Source organism: Lepidochelys olivacea (assembly GCF_965140295.1).
Source record: "Lepidochelys olivacea isolate rLepOli2 genome assembly, chromosome: 18".
NCBI classification, from domain to species: Eukaryota; Metazoa; Chordata; order Testudines; family Cheloniidae; genus Lepidochelys; species Lepidochelys olivacea.
In genome coordinates this window covers 20,030,267-20,050,878 of record NC_140428.1, presented here as the reverse complement: position 1 = coordinate 20,050,878, position 20,612 = coordinate 20,030,267, and the positions used below count along the sequence as shown (strand labels likewise).

Genomic DNA, 20,612 nt, shown 5'->3' with positions numbered 1-20,612 from the left:
TTGGTCTTGAGAAGGGATTTGAAGGAAGGCAGGTTAGCAGCTATATGGATCCGTTCACAGAACATGTTCTGTGCATACGGGGTGTTGTGGGAAAAGCAAATGAGCAGGTGGTTATGGCTGACATCATTGTTTGGAACAGAAAGGGTAGAGAGCAATGTGAAAAGAGGCTAGTGGATAAATATGGAGGGAAAGAGCTGTGAAAGGCCTTGATGATGAAGACAAAAGGCTTGGACTAGATTTGGTGTAAGAGGAGAACAAATTCAAAGAGGAGGGTGTAATACATATAGTCATACCCACATGTGGTCACAAGATAGGTGTCTCCTGCCTTGAAAATATACTCTCGATTTGACTTTGGTGATCATGCAGCAGCAGCCCATGATCCAACACACGTACTTACTGTGTTTTATTTTCTGTAGGTGGGGGAGCTGAACTCAGGGCCTTGTTTATACCGGAAGGACTCGGGTCAAGGTATCTTGCAATATGGGCCAACAACAGCATGAGTTGGAGGGTTTTCATTAATCCTTTCTTCCTGGCCCACACCAGTAGCTTCTTCTATCATAAAACCCAGTCAGGCAAACAAATGGTGTCTTTAATGTTGCTCACAAAAAGGTGGGTCTTTTTGTTTTGCTTTTAATGTTCTCGCTTGTGGCTATGTGCATATAAAATAAATTTTGTCCCCAGTTTAGAAACTACCACACTTCCTTCACACTTGCTCAGTCTCCAGAATAATCAGTTAAACACGGGTGTAGGCTTGAACAGTAGTTGTAACAATGTATGATTCTGTTTTCAGGAATGTCTAATAAACAGGAACACAGAAACTAAATGGACTTGGCTCAGACCATGTGTATACACCAAGTAACAACATGATCCTTTCACATCACATCCGCTTCCTACTGATTTGTTATCCTAACTTACTATGTCATCTTTGTAAAATTTAGCTTGTACATTCTCTGGGGCAACGGACCATGTCTTCTATGTTTTTTCTGAAGCCCTAAGTATTCTTTTGGTCTCTATAAAAGAATTAACTCTTGAGTTACTGGAGTAATATGGGATAGAGAGCAAACAAACTTACCACTCCTTTCTCTTGCTGTCCTGGAGTTCTTAGGGTCTTACCGGTGTGGGACTGTAACTATTTTTTTTTTCTCCTTTCAACTCCCCTGTCTCCCACAGCCCACTTTTCTTTGTCCAGTGTCATGTGGGCCCCTCTGGCAAATGTTTTGTTATTACCATATACTGCCACAAGCCCATGTTGTTGCCATGTACTGCTGCACATGTGATAGGCAAAAATAATGAATAGAAAGGCTGTTACAAAAAAGCAGAACAGAAACCAGAATTCCTGTAAACTGTCTGTCAAAAATATCTCAACACATGCCAGGGCCTATGGTTTAAAACTGAGAGGCTCAGAATTTAAAAAGGTCAGAATAAAATGTGATATCTGGATTTAAACAATATTAAAGACAAGGTGTTCTGTCTAACTCTATGATTGATAGTGACATTTTGTACTTATGCTAAGGTTTTGGTATTACCAACCCCAAATGTAAAAAATGATGAGATATTTTCAAAAAATATCTTGTGTGTGACTGAGCAAGAATCCCGTTCCAGGAGTCTGGGACTTCAAGAAAAACATCAAGTGTTGTGAGATTCATGGTAAAATCACAAGAGCTGATACCAGTGAGAGTGGGATAATGCTCTAACATTTATAACATAGAATTATTCTCTTTCTACTCTGATCGACTATTGTAACATAAATAGAAACAAATCATAAAGAGGTAGTCATTAGGGAACTAAGCAAGGAAACAGGAATCAGGAAATCTGGGTTCTATTGTTGGCTATTTATTATTTAACACCCCATGCGTCAAAAATACGTTTTGAACTTGTAAGATCGGGAGATTTTCAAATGCACATATGGCAGTGAGCCATCTAACTCCCATTAATTTTCCATCAGAGTTAGTAGCCTAAATGCCATGTGTGCATTTGAAAATCTCTCCTAAGAGCCATTAACTCTCTCTGACAACTCAGGCAAGTCGCAGACTCTTTGTGCCTCGGTTTCCCTATCTGTAAAATGGGGATAATGGCAACCTCCCGGGGTGTTCTGGGGCTTGATTCATTCAATTTATACTGAGAGATCCTTGAACAGAAGGCACTGACTAAATGCAACGAGCTGTTATGAAAGAGTAGCTACAGTATGTGTCTATCACAAAGCTCTCAAATGTATCTCGTTTTGATGGATGGCGCTCATTTTAGTTACCTACTTTCCACACAGAGTTAGTGTCCCCTCACTTTTAATTTTGAAAATTAATTGTAATTAGGAAAAATCATGTAACTGAGATTATAGAAAGCTATTTTCAGAAGAGGAATGAATCCCATATCAGCTTGTTTGCTCTGAATAATTTTGTGTGTGTGAGAGAGAGAGATTTGGGATGTTTGTGCTACATTGTGTCTCACATTTGGGCCTTGGAAGGCTCAGAGGTACTCGCCAGTCATTGCCCTCGATTTCTAGCACAAACTTGCAAACATGGTACAAAACCTTCTCCTTCAACCGTCATGATGACGATGATGGAAAAAATTAATGTATTACTTTCAAAATAATTTCTCTGGTTCCCTTCTGTTGTTTGACACACTTGCTTTGTTGTATTTTACTTTAAATTAGGCTGCAAGCTCACTGAAAGGTGGAGGGTGGATAGTCCTCACTCTGTGTTTGCAGGAGCACCTGGCAGGCCAGGGCCCCACTCCTGATGGAGGCTGCAATAGTAACAAGTATAGGCTGGTAGAGTTTGACAAGGCTCCTGTGGCAATCAGTACTGTGGTAATCTGGGGGACTCTCTTTGCTGTGGGGAAATTCCTGGCCAGGTCAGAGTCTGTCTGGATAGTGATGCTCCTGGGGGTGGTAGGTCTTGCAGGAATTCAAGGGCCAGATCTGGCCTGGGGCGGGGATGTCACTGGGTTTGCCCAGGCTCTCACCCCGGCTCAGTGTAACCCCTTGACTTCGTGCTGCGGGAGCTGGGCCCCCAGCCACCCTTCCCCAGCTGCCAGGTGGGGGCTTTGCCGGGGAGTCCTTGCCCCCTGGGGCCGGGCACTTTGCAGACGGCCCCTGACGCCCTTGCTGCCGAGCTGGGCACTTTGCCGCCGCTCCCTGCCCTGCCCTATCCCTGGGGAGAGGCGGAGCCGCGCGCTGGGGCCCAGCCCCCCGCTCCCCCTCCCCGGGCGGGGACGGCGGCTGCAGCCGCGCCGCTACACCGGCGGGCGGGCGGGCGAGCGAGCGGGTCCATGCCGGGCGGGGAGAGCAGCAGCCCGGCCAGGAATGGGCACGGAGCCGGCCGAGTCAGGTCAGTGGAGGAGGAGGAGGAGGAGGAGGAGAGGAGGGGAGGGGCGGGGCGCAGCCAGACCCCTGCGGGAGGGGGGAGCGCTCCCCACTGCGCCCCCATCCATGCACCCCGTTAAAGGAGCCGCAGGAAACGACCCGGACTCCTCTCTGCAGCACCCCGGCCTTGCCCCTCGCTGGCCTCCCCGCCCCAGGCTCCCTAGGGCGGGGGTGGGCCCTGCCGGCGTTCCTGCGGCTTTGCCCTTCTCTCCATCCTTGCGGGTAAAGCTGCCGGGCCCGCTGTCCCTTTCCCTGCTTCCTCCTTGAGTCATAATGCAGAGCGCTGGGCCGCCTTCCGCTCCTGTGGGCTGGTCCCATCCTCTCAGGCAAAGCGGTCTTGGGAAGCTGGGCACCCATGTACTCCTGCTGCGCTTTGGCTGCTGAATGCCAGATGTTCTCGTTCTTTGGACTGAAATGAATATTTCATTTTCTTTGTGTGCGGACTCCTGCTGCTTGAGATTTTTCTGAGCCACTACATGGTATTACTTCATCAAGAATTCAGTCGCCCTGCCTAGAGAACATGCAAGCCTACCAAGTGTTCGTTGTTAAGATGCCTTTGCTATACACACAACAAGAAGACATGGAGTTAAAGTCAGACTCTGATTTTAAAATACGCTTCCTTCCCTCTCCTAGGAGTAGCCGTTTAATATTTTTGCCTTGTGTGATTTTTATAACCCAGCATGTTCATTATAATTTGTCACATCCAATATATCAACACAGTGCTCTGTTTCTAGGATATGACATAGTCTCCAATAAGATCCTCCTCCTTCCTTTGAGTGCTTTATCGTCTCAGTAGCGTGAAGTCAGTCATTTTTGTGTGCTGATATTAGTATGTGATATTAAGAAATGAGGTGAGTTTGTTTCCAAAGCATCATAAGCGATTGTGAGGGGTTTTTGTTGCAAGAGGAAAAACAAGCTTGAAGCAGTGTGTCTTTTTGTGTGTGGCAACTTTGACTGCAACAATTGTTTCAGACTGGTCTTGTTTGGATTGAATGGTTAGTGGTTTTTACTATAATACTTGTTGAAACAATTGGAAGTATTTGCCCCTAAAAGAGACATCCCTTTTAGGCAAGTTAAACTGTTTTAATGCCCAAGAACATTTGCTAAACAATCTACATTACAATTTGCTTATCATACTCTTCAGAAACAAAACAGAAAAAAGGAAAAATGCTTTTTATAACAAAGCGTTTTGGAGAGCAGACCATTGTAAGATTATATTTTTGTAGGGGTGTGGGGGGGAAGGAAGGCAGGCATCATTGAAGAGGAAGGGCTGGCAGGACCAGACATGTTTCACTTCCCAGTGTTGAGTTTTTGGATCCATTTCTTATGTCATCTGGCTTCTTTCTGCTCCCTCTTCTAGACCATTTATAGCTCTTTTCTGTTCATAAATTTGTGCTATCTACAGAGGAAGGTCCTCTAGGTCCTTTCATACCCATTCCCTCCTTGATCCCCCTCCCCCCACGTATTCAGGATTGATCCCTGTTATGCACTTCCTAATGTTTTATCCAATCTAATTTAAATTCCCAAATTAAAACTAAAGTGTGTTTCAATGGCATCCAGTCATCACCCTCCCAAAATTTCATAGATTTTTAAATCCAGAAAGGGTACATTGTAATTATCTAGTCTGCTCATAGAATTTCACTTGGTAATTCATGCATGAAGCACAATAACTTGTGGTTAGACTAGAGAAAGATATCCTGTCTTGATTTAAAGACTTCAAGTGATGGAGAATCCACCACATTGGTTGGTAAATTGTTCCAATGGTTCCTCCTCAATAACAATTTGGGCCTTATTTCCAGTTTGAATTTGTCAAGCTTCAACTTCCAGCCATTGGATCTTGATGTGACTTTGTCTGTTAGATTAAAGAGTTTTCTAGCAACAGAAATCTTCTTTACAAAAATTCCACAACTTCAGAAGAAATCCCAAACATTAAGAAGTCTGGAAGTAAACAGTTAAGGGATGCAGACAGTTTCCCATTGCTTTAAAATCCTCATTATTACCCCTGCTTGATTTACATAACCCACCCAGCCTTAATCTTGCTGTGTAATTAGTTCGCAAGCTTTTTGGGGGCAGCATCTTTTGTGTTTTGTATAGTCCCTAGTATAACAGGGACTCAATCTTGGTTGGGACTTTAGATGCTAGTGCATTTAGACTATTGTAAGCCATTTTTTTGACTATCACAAATGTGATCAGGTTACAAGGTGATTAAGAAATCCTGGTTTTCTAGTCTGGGGAGACATTTCCATTATAGGAAATAAAACTCTCTTCTAAACTCCCCCCCCCAAAATTCTATCCTGGCATGAGATATAGGGCATAAGAAATTTAAGGGGGTTTAGTATCTTTTGGGGAATGTTACTTGAGGTGTTTGAAAATTTGGCATATCATGGGCAGCTAGCGTCAATCTTAGCTTCTCAAGCAATGGGGCTTCTACCGCTTGCTTTGGGAGGCTATTCTACGAGCCAATAGATGTGACCTTGGCATCAGGCAGTTTTTCCTGATATTCAGCCTAATTATTATCAGCTTTTTGTCATTATTCCTTGTTATAGCTTTTTGTTGACACACTAAATCCCTTTCTTTCCCTGTTTTTCTTTTCATCCTTCATGCATTTGTAGATTGCTCCCTCCCTTAGTTATTGCTTAGCATATTTACCCCTTTTAACCTTTTCACATCTCAGTCCCTCCACGCTTTCTAATCACTCTTGTAGCTCTACATGTTGCCATGTGACACTTCAGCTGTTTTACAGATCTTCCTTTAGTGTAGACAAACCTCAATTTAATCTCTCCATTTTTGAGAGATTATAAGGCCTCATTGTCCATTAGGTTCCAATGCTTTGTAGCTTGCCAGCTGGTGAACTCTCAATGTTGCTGTGGCATATGGAGGATCCAGTATAAGTATGTGCTGTATGCCATGAAGCCTTATTAATTTTTGGGCCACCAGGAGACCGTCTTATTCTCCAGACAAGCTGTTTCTTTAGCAAGTTTAAAAGAGTCTGATGAGCTATAGTTTGGTGCTTAGGAAATATTTTCCTCTAACACCTGGATTGCTTTGTTGCTTTCAGAGCCCTAAGAATTTCCTTTCACATTCTCTGCTCCCCCCCATTTTGTACCCCTTTCTCAGAGAACACCTCAGAGAACACCATGTTGCAGTGACTTTCCTTTTGGCCAAGGAGGGCTGAATGAGGCTCACTCTTAAATCTCCCACTGCTCTGAGATTCCTGTTCTGCACCACTAGGTGGAAGGCACTTGACCTGTTAATACTTAAGCCTGTTCTTCCTTGTTCCTGAGCTTTAGAATTCATCACCCACCCAGCAGATTGCCTGCAGCTATCAGGAGTCACCCACTTATTTTTGTGGCTGGCCAACCGTAGCCAGCCTTACCTCATTGGATACTAGGGTGTGCTGCCAAATACCCAGTTAATGGCAGCAGACGCTGCCTATTGTGTTCTTAGCTGTGGAGTTTGAATTATGTGGTTTGATGGGGTATGAGGAAGAAGGTCTTTTAAAAACTGAGATATGTGTACATCTTGTGTGTGTGTGTGTGTGTGTTTAGGGAGGGAGGGAGCCAAAAACAGAGAAAGTTGGTTCCTGTCTGGTATAGTTAGAAATATGTGGAGGCTTCTTTCTTTTCCACCAGTGAGATGTATTGGGTTTCTGGCTTTATGGCCCATACAGGGGTTGAAACATTTATTTCAGAAACGTCTTCTCTCTAATTAGATGCTTTAATTCATCACCAGCTCCACCAAACTCCAAATTGAGCTCAGTTGAGCAGGAATAATAATACCTTCCACTTCTGTTGTGCCTTTCATCAAAGGATCCCAAAGCGCTTTACAAATATTTAAGACTTACAGCATCCCTGTAAGGTAGATTTTGGTATTTCTGTTTAACTTCTGGGGAAACTGATAAGCAGAGGAGTTAGATAATTTGCCCATGGTCGCACACAGAGTCAGAGTGGGGAATGGAATCTAGGAGTCCTGATTGCCCAAGCCCCCGCGTTAACTGCTGGACTGTGCTGTTTTCCCCTAGACATGCTTCCTCAAGTAACATTGAGAACTCAATCGCTTCACTATGAACGCATCTATTGCGTTGTGACACCCAAAATCTTTCTACCCAGAAAAGGGTCTTTGGTCCCTCTAGACCAGTGTTTCTCAAATGCAGCCACCATGGCCACATGTGGCCACCAGGGGCTTTTCTTGTGGCCACAACCTCCTGGGCAGTGATTGGGGGTGGGGGCAAAGCAACGGTTCCTTCCCTTGGGCTGCAAGGAGGGGTTGGGCCCTGCCCCCCTTTGGCGCCACAAGTCCAAGAGGAGCAGATAGCTGGTGTGAGTTCCCCACCTTCCCAGGGGCAGTGGGGTTCAGGCTTCCGGCTTCAGGCCTGGGGTGGTGGGTGGCAGGTGGCAAGCGGCAGGCTCCGGCCACGGGCTCTAACCTTGGGGCTTTGGGCTCTGGGTTTTGGCTGTGCAGTGGCAGGCTCCTTTTTCCTGGCCCTGGGCTCATCACCCCCCTCATCACCCTTGGCCCCCGCTGCTGCCCCCAGCCCTTCACCCATCCATCCCATCACCCTTGGCCCCTGCTGTCTCCCCACCCACCTCCCCATCCAGGGCTTAATATGTCCCCTGGCTTGCCAGGGCTGAGTAAGTCTGATGTGAAAAGTGGTATTTGTATGTTTGTAAATATCACTCATCACTGCCTCAGAGCTAGGTAACCAGTCTGCTGCTGTGAAAAGTGATATTAAAAAATATACAAATATCACTTCACAGGAGCAGACTTTCTAGCTAGTAAGCCTAAAAAACTCTCCAAAAACCACAGCCAAAAAAAGACAAGAACATGCAAAACACCTTTTTTGTGTTTCTGTTCTGTTTAAGTCCAGTAAAGAATAGACACAACTGTACATTATTATTGAGTGTGCAAATAAAAACCCTTTGTAAATAACTGATTTGGACAGGTATATGTGCATATTTATTTGTTTTTCTTAAATTAATTATTTTAGGGAAAATTGTAATAGTGGCCACCAAAAAATTTGCAGTGAGAACCCCTGCTCTAGACAGCTAATTTTCCTCACTATTCTTCTGCTGTTCTCTTTAACTTGTCCAAGCTTTTCCCTCTACCCCCTCTCTCAAACCCGTTGATTTGTGTGTCACTTCCAGGATGGTGCATGATGTTTGGCTTTGGTATTCTTCTTCTAAATGATTTTTACCTGATCTCCACCGCCCCATCCCCCACTTACCCCTGCATATGCTTGTGGTTAGATTCAGGGGTCTGGTATTTCACCCATGCTTGTCTATTAGTGTAAGTGAGGGTGGATCGGTTTGATATTCTTCTTTCTATTTATTCTGGAGCAGGAAGACCTATAGAACAGCAGCCTGTTATGTATAAGGACTTCTTTTCTGTCTCCCCTTGCTGACAGCCCCTTCCCCATTAGCCATATGCACAAACAAGGTTAGTTCCAGTCCAGATTATATTAGCAGAGCTCTGCTTCCCATTATTTTCCCCTGTGAGCTTCTAATGGCTGTATGTGTTTGTGTGAGCAGTGTAAAGTCTCTGGGGACAAGAGTTCCTGCATATGAAAGAGCAGGATTAAACCAAAGGGTAGAAGTGAATGCTTTGGGGCTGACCTTGTGGTCCTTGTGTAGATAAAATTTCCCTCGACTTCAGCAAAGGGTTTGATCTGCAGGACTGAGACGTCAGGCAATGCAGTATTAAATCTACGTCATGTGGGGTGTCTAATGAGACTCCATGGTCACTACACTGATGTTCCTCATTGATATTTTGACACTAAGAGATACCGAACAAGCAATGGATAACATCAGCTCTTCTGCTATCAAGGAAGGGAATCATTGTCTAGTGTTCAGAACAAAGTACTGGTGGGTCTTGACTCTGATTTAGTTCTTGTTCTGCTGTCTTGGACAAGTTGAATTGGACCCCTCTGCTTCAGTTTAATAGTTTTGTGTTTTTAACCAACCTATGAAGAAGGTGAGTAAAGGAGATTAATTGTCAAGTGCTTAGATCTTTAACTCAAAGACACTGTAGAAACATTATAGCAGATAAGATTATATATAAACAGCAAAAGGATGAAAAAGGCTATTAGCAAAGGAATGCAGTGAATTAACTGGCAGAATATAAATGATTGATGTATAAAATATAGGCTGGTTTAGACATGAGAAGACGTGGAAATCCTTTCCTTGATTTTATTTTAGATAGAAGTAGAGTTCAGAATATGGTTGGCCAAATAGTCTGAAATAGAGTAGATAATACAAATGAGGATTTGAGGAAATTAACATTTATTTCATATTATTATTAATAATTATTTATTAATTTGTATTGCCATAGTACCTAGTCACGGACCAGGACCCCATTGGTCACTATATGAACACAACAAAAAGTCCCTACCCCAAGCAGTGTACAATTGAAGTATAAGATGAGACAACAAATAGATATAGATAGATGGGGGTGCATAAGTGAACAATGAGACAGTATTCATCATCATGATAGGCAATAGTCTCTGCACGCCAACAGTCAGTGTCGCTGTTGTCAATTTTTTTCTGTAGGTATCATGGCAAAGGAGAGGGTTAAGGAGGGATTTGAAGGTGGATAATTAGGTAGCGTTGCAGATCTGTGCTGAGAGCACCTCCCAAGCATATGGGGCAACAGAGGAGAAAGTACAAAGGTGCTTGTTTGAAAATGTAACAAGTGGGCAGCGGCAGCTGGCATTGTGGGCGGATTGGAGGGGAGCATCAACAGCTTGATAGGAAACGAGAGATGTTATGTAGGGTGGGGATTGACTGTGAAGGACCTTAAAAGGGAAGACAAGCAGCTTGTATTTGATTTAATGGAGGAGGGGGAGCTGGTGGAGGGATTCAAAGAGAGTGCTATAGTCCAAGTGATGGCCTAGGAAAAGGATCTTTGTGGCAGCATTCTGAATGGATATGAGCAGGGCAAGATGGCATTTGTCAGGGCCAGAGAGAAGTTGCAGTAATAAAAACATTAGATGATGAGAGTTTTACCTGTGTGGATAAGAAACTAACTTTGGTTAGATAACCTTGTGTGTTTAGTTTATTGGTCAGATCTGGCCACACCATACTGGAGAGGGAACCAAAGACCTTAAGAGGGAGTAAAATAGGATGGATGGTAACAGAAGTTAGAGCAGCCCTGTGGCAGCTCTTATTTATGTGGAGGGTCAAACAAGCTACTGGTTGTCCCAGGGATTGGGGGCGCACAAACATGTCTTTAGGCACAGCTGAGCTGGACCGTAGGGTCTGGGCCTTTCATAAATGACTTAATAGGAATTGTAAGGTATAAGCAAAACTTGATGAGCATAAATGTTCTTACTGTTCCCCAAAGAGAATGCCCTTGGTAGCCCAGGAGCAAGGCTTTGGTGACTCCCACAATGATGTGGGCTGGGTTCCTCAGGGGCTTCATAAGGGGGAAGTGAAGCAGCAACTTCTACTAGCCACTAGATATAGCTACTGGCTTATATCTGCTCAAGGCTGACAGCAACCAGTAAGTCACCATCTGATGGCTGTTCAGTAGTGGCCTATGTGAAATGAGTTGGTGGTGTCAGTACTCTTGGTAGCAGAACAGAGAGTCCTTCCTGCCTTGCTGGCAAGATTCAATAAAGAAGCCTAGAACTGAAGGGTTTTTTGCGCCGAGATGGAGCCCTGTAGGTATGGGTAGATGCATTTGCTGGGATGATGCAGGGGAAGCTTGCATTGCCACAGAGAGATGAATTCAGTCCCCAAGGAAGCTGTTCTGGCACCTTTCACCAGCGTGAAATTCACTTTAAATAAATAAATACATTTTCCAGGTTAATTGGTTCTAGATGACTTTAACGGACAAATGTAGCCACAAAGGCCGTCCTCTTGCAGTGAGCTTGTTGTGGGTGAGTCCACCGTGATTTCTGTCTGTGCAGAACTTATTGCAAGAATGGAGCCAAAATAGGAACTTTGGTCTATTTTCATCAAAGTTGGGGGGTGGGGGAAGGGTGTGTGTGTGTGTGTCTGGGTATAAATTCCCTTGGTCGTCTTCCCCACCCCCGTCACTGCCTAACATGAAAGTCCCTTCTTGCTGTCCCCTACTCTACGTGCATCACCTGTGAGCTCTGCACCAGGCACTTTTTACAAACTGGAAAGTTAGTTTTGCAGTCGTGGGATTAGCAATGTTGCTGCTGTCAATTTGTAGGCGTCGGAGCATTCGCATCTGCCTGGTGCAGCATGGTGGAGGCTTGTGTAATGCTGTGCCGTTTGTGATCTTTTTTTTTTCTCTCACCCCCTGAGTGGTTGCATATTGTAAACACGCTGGAGCTGTGGTTGATAAGCTTTGTAGGAGGAGATAGGTTTTTTGTTTTTCAAGGGGCTGGCTTGCTTAATAGTGACTGGATAACTTTAAGTGTCTCTTTATGTAATGTACTGCATAAAGAAGAGCTTTGTATGTGATGACACCGTCCTCGGGGCATGTTCTGAACTCATAGTACATGACTGAAGCCCCATACTTATGTCATACCAATATGTTTAGCATGGCAACAAATAATGTAGTTTTGCAAATGCTACCCCGATATACCAGTTCAGGGACTACCCTGCATTGTAGGTATTTTCCACATTGTCTCACCAATGTACTTCAACCCTGCCCTGACATGCTCTTGCGGTGCAAATGCATTAAGAAGAAGGGGACCTTCTTATCTCATGGTAACTAACACGAGGTAGAAGCCTAGTGAAGGCAGGGCAGTTTGCAGCTTTCACGTGGGTTAGCAGGGTAAGATGAAGGCTATGGGGGAGTTTAAGGTTTAACCTCCATTTCCAGCCTGTGTTTTAAACTACGATTGCCGTGTCTTCCCTAGGATTTCATGTCGTGTTAGCTAACTGGAAGTAAGAGCACCCCTAGTGAAGACAAGGCCCCTACGTGTGGAACAGCGGGCCATGAGGCTGCCATAAGGGAGCCAGTTAGTGCCAGTAGTGATAGCTTTGGTGACGTCCCCTAGGAACTAGGCCGAACCCACACCATTCATTTTACAAAGGAACTTACGCAACGACTGTTAGTTGTTACCATCTCTTGGTCGCTGCTGGGCTAACTCTGAACCGGCGACGGGGGCCATGGGGAGAGAGCTCAATATCTCATTACCAGCCCAGTCTCCCACAGTTGGTTTACGTTTCTAAAAAAATTATTCCACAGTGTGGCCATTCCCGTGGTCAGCACACTGTGATGAAACCTCCAGGAGCCGTCAGTGCGCAGAGGCAGTGGGCTTTTCTTAATCGCCTCGTAAAATCAGTTGTCTTTCGCAGGCCTGATCTTCTAGGAGAGGTTAGGGAACTGAGGCATCATGCCTCCTCTTCCATGCCTGCTGGGAGGTCCAAGCTTTGTCATCTCTGTCACATAGGAGCTTGTCTGTCTTAAAGACTGCTAGGGGTGATGGAAGGCTCCGCGCAGAGGATGTGTTCATGGCCCAAACCTTCCTCAGATATGCAGGTCACTTTCAAGAATCCAGCAATGACCTGGTTGTCTCCTGCCCTGCATGGGTTCTCCCACGCATCCTCCTGCTAGCCTCATTGTGGTCCCCATCAGACAGGTTTGTTCCTTACAGAAGGGTAAGGGGTAAAGATGGGGCAACTCTGCCCCTCAGTCTGCTGGGGCCCTGCCCATCTCAGGAGATCAGAGAATACATTCTGAGCAAAATACATTTCCCTTCGTCTTATTGCTATGCACCCAGTCATGCCTGCAGCACCCATAAAGGGGGCTGCAGACCGTACACAGCCCCTTCCAAGAGGCAGCTACTGCAGGACTTGAAAAGCCCAGTCAGCCAAAGCAGAGCCCTGGAGTAAGGTGACCATACATTCTGTTTTGGCCAGGACAGTCCCTTTTTAAGCCCTGTCCTGGCTGTCCCGACTTTTTTTTTTTTTTTGGCAGAAGTGGGCATTTGTCCTGTTTGCTTTTGCCAACTTGATCAGTTGGCATGAGCAAACAGGACAAATGAAAGTGGGGCACAGAGGAACATGCATGGGGGTGAGCAGAGATGCTAGCCCTGCGCGGGCGGGAAGCAGGGCTGAAACGAGTAGCGACACCAGCCCCAGCCTCGCAGGGGGGACAGTCCGGACTCCGGTGAGCAGTGACGCCAGCCCTGCATGGGGCTGGGGCGAGTAGGTTGGGTCAGCCTTGCACGGGAGGCAGGGAAGCCTCAGGTGAGCAGCTCGGGCCAGCCCTGTGCAGGGAGGGAGGGAGGGCCAGGGCTAGCCCCACGTGGTGTCCTGTTTTCCCTTTGGGAAATAGTCACCTTACCTTAAAGGACATCTCACTGGTGCTCTTGTTAAGCAAAGACTTGGAGCTACGGGGGAGCTAAAATGCTGCCCCCGGGGTAAGAGACTTTTGTGCACAGATGGGCCAGGAAAGAGGTTCTTTCTCAGGGTGAATGAGGAAGCATTGGAGGGTGAGGCCCCTCCTTAGGGCTGTGTTCTAATGGGAGGTGCTCGTGGTATATTTTTGTTGCTGTGCTGTGTGTCTGTGGTCTATACACAGACTATTATTTCTGTAAGGTTCTGGGGAGCTCTGTGCTTTTTTTGTGCCCGTTTCTCTCTTTCGGCTTTTCTGTAGCACTCATCCATCACAGCATCTCTTTCTGCCGCTTGAGCAAATGGGTGTGGTGACAAACCTATGTATATCCCTGCAGAGGGCTATGGTCAGGGCCCTACAGAACAAAGAATTAAAATACACACCCAGGGAGGAAGGGTGTTTAAGATGTTAGGGTGTGAGCCTGGGGCCTGAGACATGAGTTCAATTCCCTGCTCTGCCACCGACTTTCTGTCTGACCTTGAGGGAGTTATTTAGTCTCTTTTATATGGCTCTACTCCTTCTCTGTGACATGGGGATAATAGAACAGTCCACCCTTGCCGGATGCTGTGAGGATAAATGCGTTAATGACTGTGAGGTCCAAAGATGAAATTATAGGAGCCAAGTAAATGCCATAGATAGCCTCATCCTGCAGCCCTTTTCACATGTGCGGCAGGTTTGGCTCTCAGGTGTTGTTCAGCGGGTGACACTGATGACATAGGGCTGGGCGTAGGAGATGAGAAAAGTGGAAGAAGGTTTCCTGGTGGGCTGATCTTGCTAATATTTTTACATGTACCTCCAGTGCATGGTCCCTGGAGTGCCCTGGGATCCCCCAGGATGAAAGATCAGACTCTGCGACAGTCGTGTAGCCCCTCCTGGAGTGGGGAGAAGCGACAAGCTGGCAGGGAGGACACTGCACAAGGGGGTGGAGCGGTGGATTCTGGCCCAAAGGCACCCGTCCCAACTCCTGGCTTTTACCAAAATGTCATGGTCAGTGTGTTCAGGGTGCTGGGGGGCGGTGTTCAGAACCTGGCCAAATGTCATCCAACAATAATAAACGAACCCTGTAACATTGTAAATGAATACAGGTTGAGGGAGCAAGTGGCTACAGGGTTGGGAGGAAGAATGACTAAGACAGGGACATTAGTCATGTTTAAAACATCACCTGGGAGTGGGCTTTTATTTAAAAGTTTGGGGAAGAGAGAGACCAGAACCTCAAGGGTGAGCGAACTGTGAACACCACAGCTAAAGCCTGGGTCCCTTCTGGCATAATTCTGGTTCTTGTATCACTGTAGTACCTGAGCGCCTGCCAAGAAGCTAACGCCTGTCCCTAGTGGCTTTCAAAGATTTGCAGGCCTTGAACCCTGGACCTTCAGCTCAGAGCCCTATCACTTGTGCTACAGGAAGAGCATAAGATGGGATCTCTGGTGGCAGGGTGCTGGGCGAGCCCGCATACCCACCAGGTAATGTCTGGAACGGAGCCAGGGCCTGCCAGAGCTTTGAAAGCCAAAATCAGCATCTTCAGTTCTCCACTCCACCGTTTATAGGCAGCCTGGGTAAAGAGTCATATACTATGGGTAGCTCAACGCGGTGACCCAAGTGTTGGTGCTACACTCTGAGTAAGCTGCATGCCACAGCGCGGCTCCATGGAGAAGGAAATGCTGCCGCTGTTGTCCTTCGTGTCCACAGGTGAGCATGGTACAAGCCAGGGCCTAGCCTGAGGATCACCCTTCTGTGGCATGCTGGGGGGACGGGACGGGACGTGAGTGATGCATGAATTTTCTCCTAACACACCGTTTCCAGGCGCTATGGTGGTGTTACAGTCCAGGCAGAGTTACTCAAGGCCTGGACTGAGGAATCCCTGCAGGGCTCAGTGCATGGTCTTCAATTTATCTTCCTCCCGAGGAAAGGACTGAGTTAGCCCTGCTGTGCTGCTAGGGAGTCTGGGTACAGTATTTCACACCTGCTGTCTGGATCACAGAGCCACACCTCCAGGATGCCGCATGGGATGTAAAATCCAGTTTAGCTGTGCTGGAGAGTCAACCCCCCGCTGCCCTCCTGGAGAGTACTGGAACCGTGTTGGTGTAGTGGGGAAGTGGAGGTCGTGGGTGGGAGTCCTGGAAATTTGCTACTCTCACTGGTAGTGAGTGGACAGGAGAGCAGGATCATTTCTGTTGCTGTGCCTGACTTGAACTCACAAACCCTGCTCCTTCCCTCCCTCTCTAAGACACATGGGTGGCTTGTGGTCTCTGCATCCGGTCCCAGTGTGATACAACATGTTCTTTAAGGAAGCGGGACAGATAAAACATGGCTCGTGTTTCTGGGAATCCTTACCTCACTGCTGATGGGGAAGTGTTGTGCTCCTAGGCACTGGCAGATAAGATTCTGGGCTTCTCTTGTCATGCTTATGCATAAGACTGGCTTACAAGCAGCTCCCGAGGTACTTTGGGGATCCTGCCTGGCCTCTGCAGCCCAGGTTTCCCCCTCAGATTAAAGGGGGAGAGAACTTGCGGCCCCAAACGCGACCCCTTTCTGGCAGCTGCTGAGCCTGGGTTTTAAGTTGTAAACAGCAAATTCAACACAAGTTTCATGGAGGGAGAATAAATGAAACCCCATAGTGTTGCTCCTAGTGTGGGCAAGACTGGGTTTAGGTGCTAGGGAAAGGGGTCAGATTGATAAAAGCCAAAGCCTTGATTATCCACGGCGTGAGAAGCAATAGGGTGAGCTTTCCTCACGCTGCATAGTCTTCGTGCCTCACCCCGACGCGAAGGGGGTCCCCTCTGCGAGCAAGAAGGGACTTCAGCCCTGTGGCTTATTCAGGCCTTGGTTTCTTTGCTGAGACTGCCAGTATGAGCCTGTCTGACCCTCTGGGTAGGTACTTGGGTAGCTAGCCTGAGCCATTGCCTGTGCTGTTGTGGCCACACTGTTTTAGCATGTTAGCTTGAACAGTGCTGGGAAGTATGCTGCCAGCTGGTGTGTAGACGTATCCTAAAGGGCTAACTGGAACCATCCCGATGTGATGTGGGCACCTGCCCATCAGGAACTATACCCAACATCTCCAAACTCATTCTGCACAGATCAACAGATGGGAACAACGCTTTTCTGACCATAATCAGCAGAGTAAATTAATCCAAGCTATGTTCTCTTGTGGATGTTTCCTGCTGGATAAATGGGTGGAAACTGATTAATTCTCCTGATCAGCATTACATATCCCCAAAGAAGAAACCAAGTGCAGTAGGGTTGCCAGTTTTGGTTGGATGTATTGCTGGAGGTTTCATCCCATAACATAAACTTTAATTAAAGATTAATTTTTAATTCTGGGAGACTCCAGGACAATCGTGGACGGTTGGCAACCCTAAAGTGAGGGGATTAGGATAGTCTGTGGCTTCTGGGTAATGACTAATGCCCTCTGCTGTCCTTGGAGTGTTTGCCATCTGAAGTTTGAAAACAACTCTTTGGGTTTGGGGACAGACTCTCCTGCTATTCATAGTGTGGGGAGCAAATTACACATTCCCGCAAGGAAGGAGGGATAAAGCCAAAATCAGCCCCCATCCTGTGGCCCCCCCCCGCCCCCACTCCTGGCCATCCCACTCTGTGCATTTATTCCCCCTATTCTTTTAAAAACAAAATAATAATTTTTAATCTTAAAAAATTATAATCTGGACCCGCACCAACTCTTCCTAGTATACCTGGAACTTGGCTCTGGAAGACAGAAATGGGGTTGAGACAATGAGGTACAGGGAGCAGGATGTCAGGCTGGGAGTTGGGACTCCTGGGGTCTGTTCGCTGTTCTGTCACGGACTGAGTGTGTGGGGAAGCCCCTTCACTTCTTGGTGCCTCAGTCTCCCCACCTGTACTGTGGGGGAGAGAATTCTGGAATCTCCTTTGTGAAGCGGGGGTGGGGGTGGGGGGTCGATGGGAAGGCTAATACGAATGCTAGAGCTGATAAAATCATTGGGCTTGGGAGTGTGCGTGGGGGTGGGGTGGGAGGGGTCAGTTCAGGGCCAAGCCAAAAAATAAAATGTAAAAAACAAAAAATTCCATTTCAGTTCAAAATAAACCTTTTCTCCCCTCACCAAAACACACACACACACACAGTTTGACTAACAAAAGAGAACGTCCACTAGAAGAAATGACATTTCTGGGGGAAAAAAAAATATCAGGTGGTGGTGGGTTGTTTTTTGTTTTGTGTGTTGTTTTTTTTTCTGACCAAAACTATTCACGGTATGTGACCCCAAGTTGTAAACCGTTTCTGTGCCCAATTTCATTTTTTGGCGCATTTAACATGCACTAAAAAAAAATTTGCCCAGCTGTAACACTAAGTATTTCATATTTTCCAATGACTACGTAGAAACTGCTTTGAAGTGTACGCATGGCAGGGTCTGGGTGGACCCGAACAAGGGTGTCCTTGATTTAAGGCACAGGTTTTGGACTCTGGAGATCGGATTGAATTCAGTTTCCCCATCCATGAAATGGGGATGATAATCTGGTCTGGTCAGAGCAGGGACCGTGTCCCAGTGTGTCTGTGCAGTGCTTAAGCCCTGGTCTTGTTGGGGCCTCTAGGAATTACTGCAATACAAATAATTGTCCTTTCTCTCCCTTTGTTGCAGATTGTAGCTAAGAAGTGAGCAGGATGCCCCCGGGCATCTATTGCCCTGTGGAATTTTGGTCCAAGGAGGAAAACCAAACTATCCAGGTGGACTTCCTGCTGCCTACAGGCATATACCTGAACCTCTCTGTATCCTGCAATGCCAGCTTGGGGACCATCAAAAAGGTACCAGCCTTTACCACAAGCCTCACCCCTGTGGCTAAAGAGTCACCTTTGGGATCGATTTTACAAGCGTGCAGGGCATTTTTCTTAAGTGAACTCAGTGCCTGGGAAAGGGGTTGGATTCACAGCCCCATTTAGCCACACACTGGCAGCAATGCAGGCTTCTCCCACACTGTGCTAATAGAATGCCTTATTCCTGACCCAGAGGGACCCTCCTCTGGGACGCTCTCTCCACAGTCCTTGTCAGTCCTTGGTGTTGCTGCTGAGGCTGCCAACATATGGGGCAGTTACAGGGCCAGCTGTGATGGGCATCAGTCCACTGGGAACTTGACTCAGTTCACATCAGCCCTCAGATGGTAATAGGTTTTTGAGTAACTACTGATTTGAATCAGCAACTGAGGAGTGAAAGATTCCCATATTCCGTTGCCACTCACTCGCTCACCGGAGCACTCGCTCCTCACCCTGAGCCTTTCAGTCTCAATGGTCTTCTGTGGGCCAGCGAGAGAAATCCTCCCTGGCAAGCCGAATACAAATTCTGGATTAAGTCACATGTTCTGCAGTTGTTCTCTGCTGTGACTGCCCTTTTAGGGTATGTGTCCACAGCAATAAAAAATCCATGACACCAAGTCTCAGATCCCAGGTCAATTGACTTGGGCCTCATGCGGCTTGGCGTGCAGGGCTAAAACTAGCAGTGTTAGACGTTCTGATTCCAGCAGGAGCCTGGGCTCTGAGGCCCACCCCTCTTGCAAGGTTTCAGGGTCCAGCCCAAGCGTCTACACTGCCATTTTTAGCCCTGCAAGCCCATGGCAGCTGATTCAGGCCAGCTGCGGCCGTGCCATGGGTCTTTTATTGCAGTGTAGACGTAGCCTAATTTTTTTGCACAGCAGAAGCTGTGTCGTGGCGATTGGGAACTTTGGTTAAAAAGAAAAGTTTTCGGTGTTTCCTTTGAGGCATAAAATGCTGAACAGAATAGTAGAGGAAATGAAATTACCTTTTCAATTCACTAGGCAAAAATCAGCGTGGAAAAGGTTCTCGTTGCAATAGCAGCCTGGCTTACATGACTCACGCAGCACAAGAGACAGACAGTCAGTGCCAGATCATTAGAAGTTCTTTCTGTGCCGGCAGTTTTCAGGCCAGAAAACTGTGGACACAATAGATGTGCTTTAGTTGTTAAGTCACCAGCTATGTGGTCACAATCAGGTAATTTGTTAACTGTCTAAATGGCATCCACTGGGGTGGAAGGATGGTCTAGTGGGGAAGGCACTGGACTGGACTGGGGTACAGGAGACCTGGCTTCAATTCCTGGGTCTGTCATAGATGTGAGACTTGTGCCTCAGCTCCCCATCTGTATAATGGGGGTAATGCCTCCCTACCAGACAGGGGTGTTGCAAGGCTAAAAACCCAAGAATAAGCATTGTGAGGTGCTCAGATACTGTAGATACCTAGAGAGATTTATTGCAGCTCATTGCAAGCACAAAAAGGGAAGCCAGGTTAAAGTCTGGCTGAAAATTGAGTCCTCACAGTTGATTCTGTGAGATCAGTCATTGAGAAATAATCAGGTCAGTAATAGTTACAGCTACTCATGTGGTCTATGCGTAGAGACCAGGGGATGTAGTGAAAAGGGTTAGCACTGCCTCCCATTGTAGTGCACTGCGCCTCTGCCCATGGGTGTGCAGTTGTGAATTTCCAAGGGATGGCATTTCTCAGGTGTCATACAAATGACTATTACTCTTCTCCAGGGGCTTTCATTAAGGCCCTGCAAGATCCCAGTCAATAGCTGCCCTGCTGTTGTTTGTGACTGTGTGTAATGGCCATGGGGGATTGTGGGTGGAGAGTGGGGCAGTAGGGAGGGGATGTGATAGGTCAGCTGGCACATCGGTGGATACACCCTGCTGTCGCTTTGTCCCAGGTGGTCTGGCGTCACGCACAGTATGAGCCATTGTATCACATGCTCAATGACCCCGAAGCGTACGTCTTCACGTGTATCAACCAGACGGCCGAGCAGCAGGAGCTGGAGGATGAGCAGCGGCGCCTCTGCGACATCCAGCCCTTCCTGCCTGTCCTTCGGCTGGTGGCTCGCGAAGGTGACCGCGTCAAGAAGCTGATTAACTCCCAGATCAGCTTGCTCATTGGGAAAGGTGAGTCTCCATCTTAGTGCCAGGAGGAGCT

The 20,612-nt window shown here is 46.9% G+C and overlaps 1 protein-coding gene across 1 annotated transcript in view; it reads left to right on the top strand.

The window, feature by feature from the left end:
* The first annotated feature begins 3,185 nt into the window (after window positions 1-3,185).
* The window catches only part of PIK3CD (phosphatidylinositol-4,5-bisphosphate 3-kinase catalytic subunit delta), a 51,131-nt gene continuing 33,704 nt past the window's right edge, over window positions 3,186-20,612 (top strand). Inside the window, exons 1-3 of the mRNA XM_084651581.1 lie at window positions 3,186-3,326; window positions 18,283-18,446; window positions 20,353-20,581. Of these exons, the coding sequence (XP_084507707.1) occupies window positions 18,306-18,446; window positions 20,353-20,581 (370 nt within the window). The 5' untranslated portion in view covers window positions 3,186-3,326; window positions 18,283-18,305. The remainder of the gene's footprint in view (window positions 3,327-18,282; window positions 18,447-20,352; window positions 20,582-20,612) is intronic.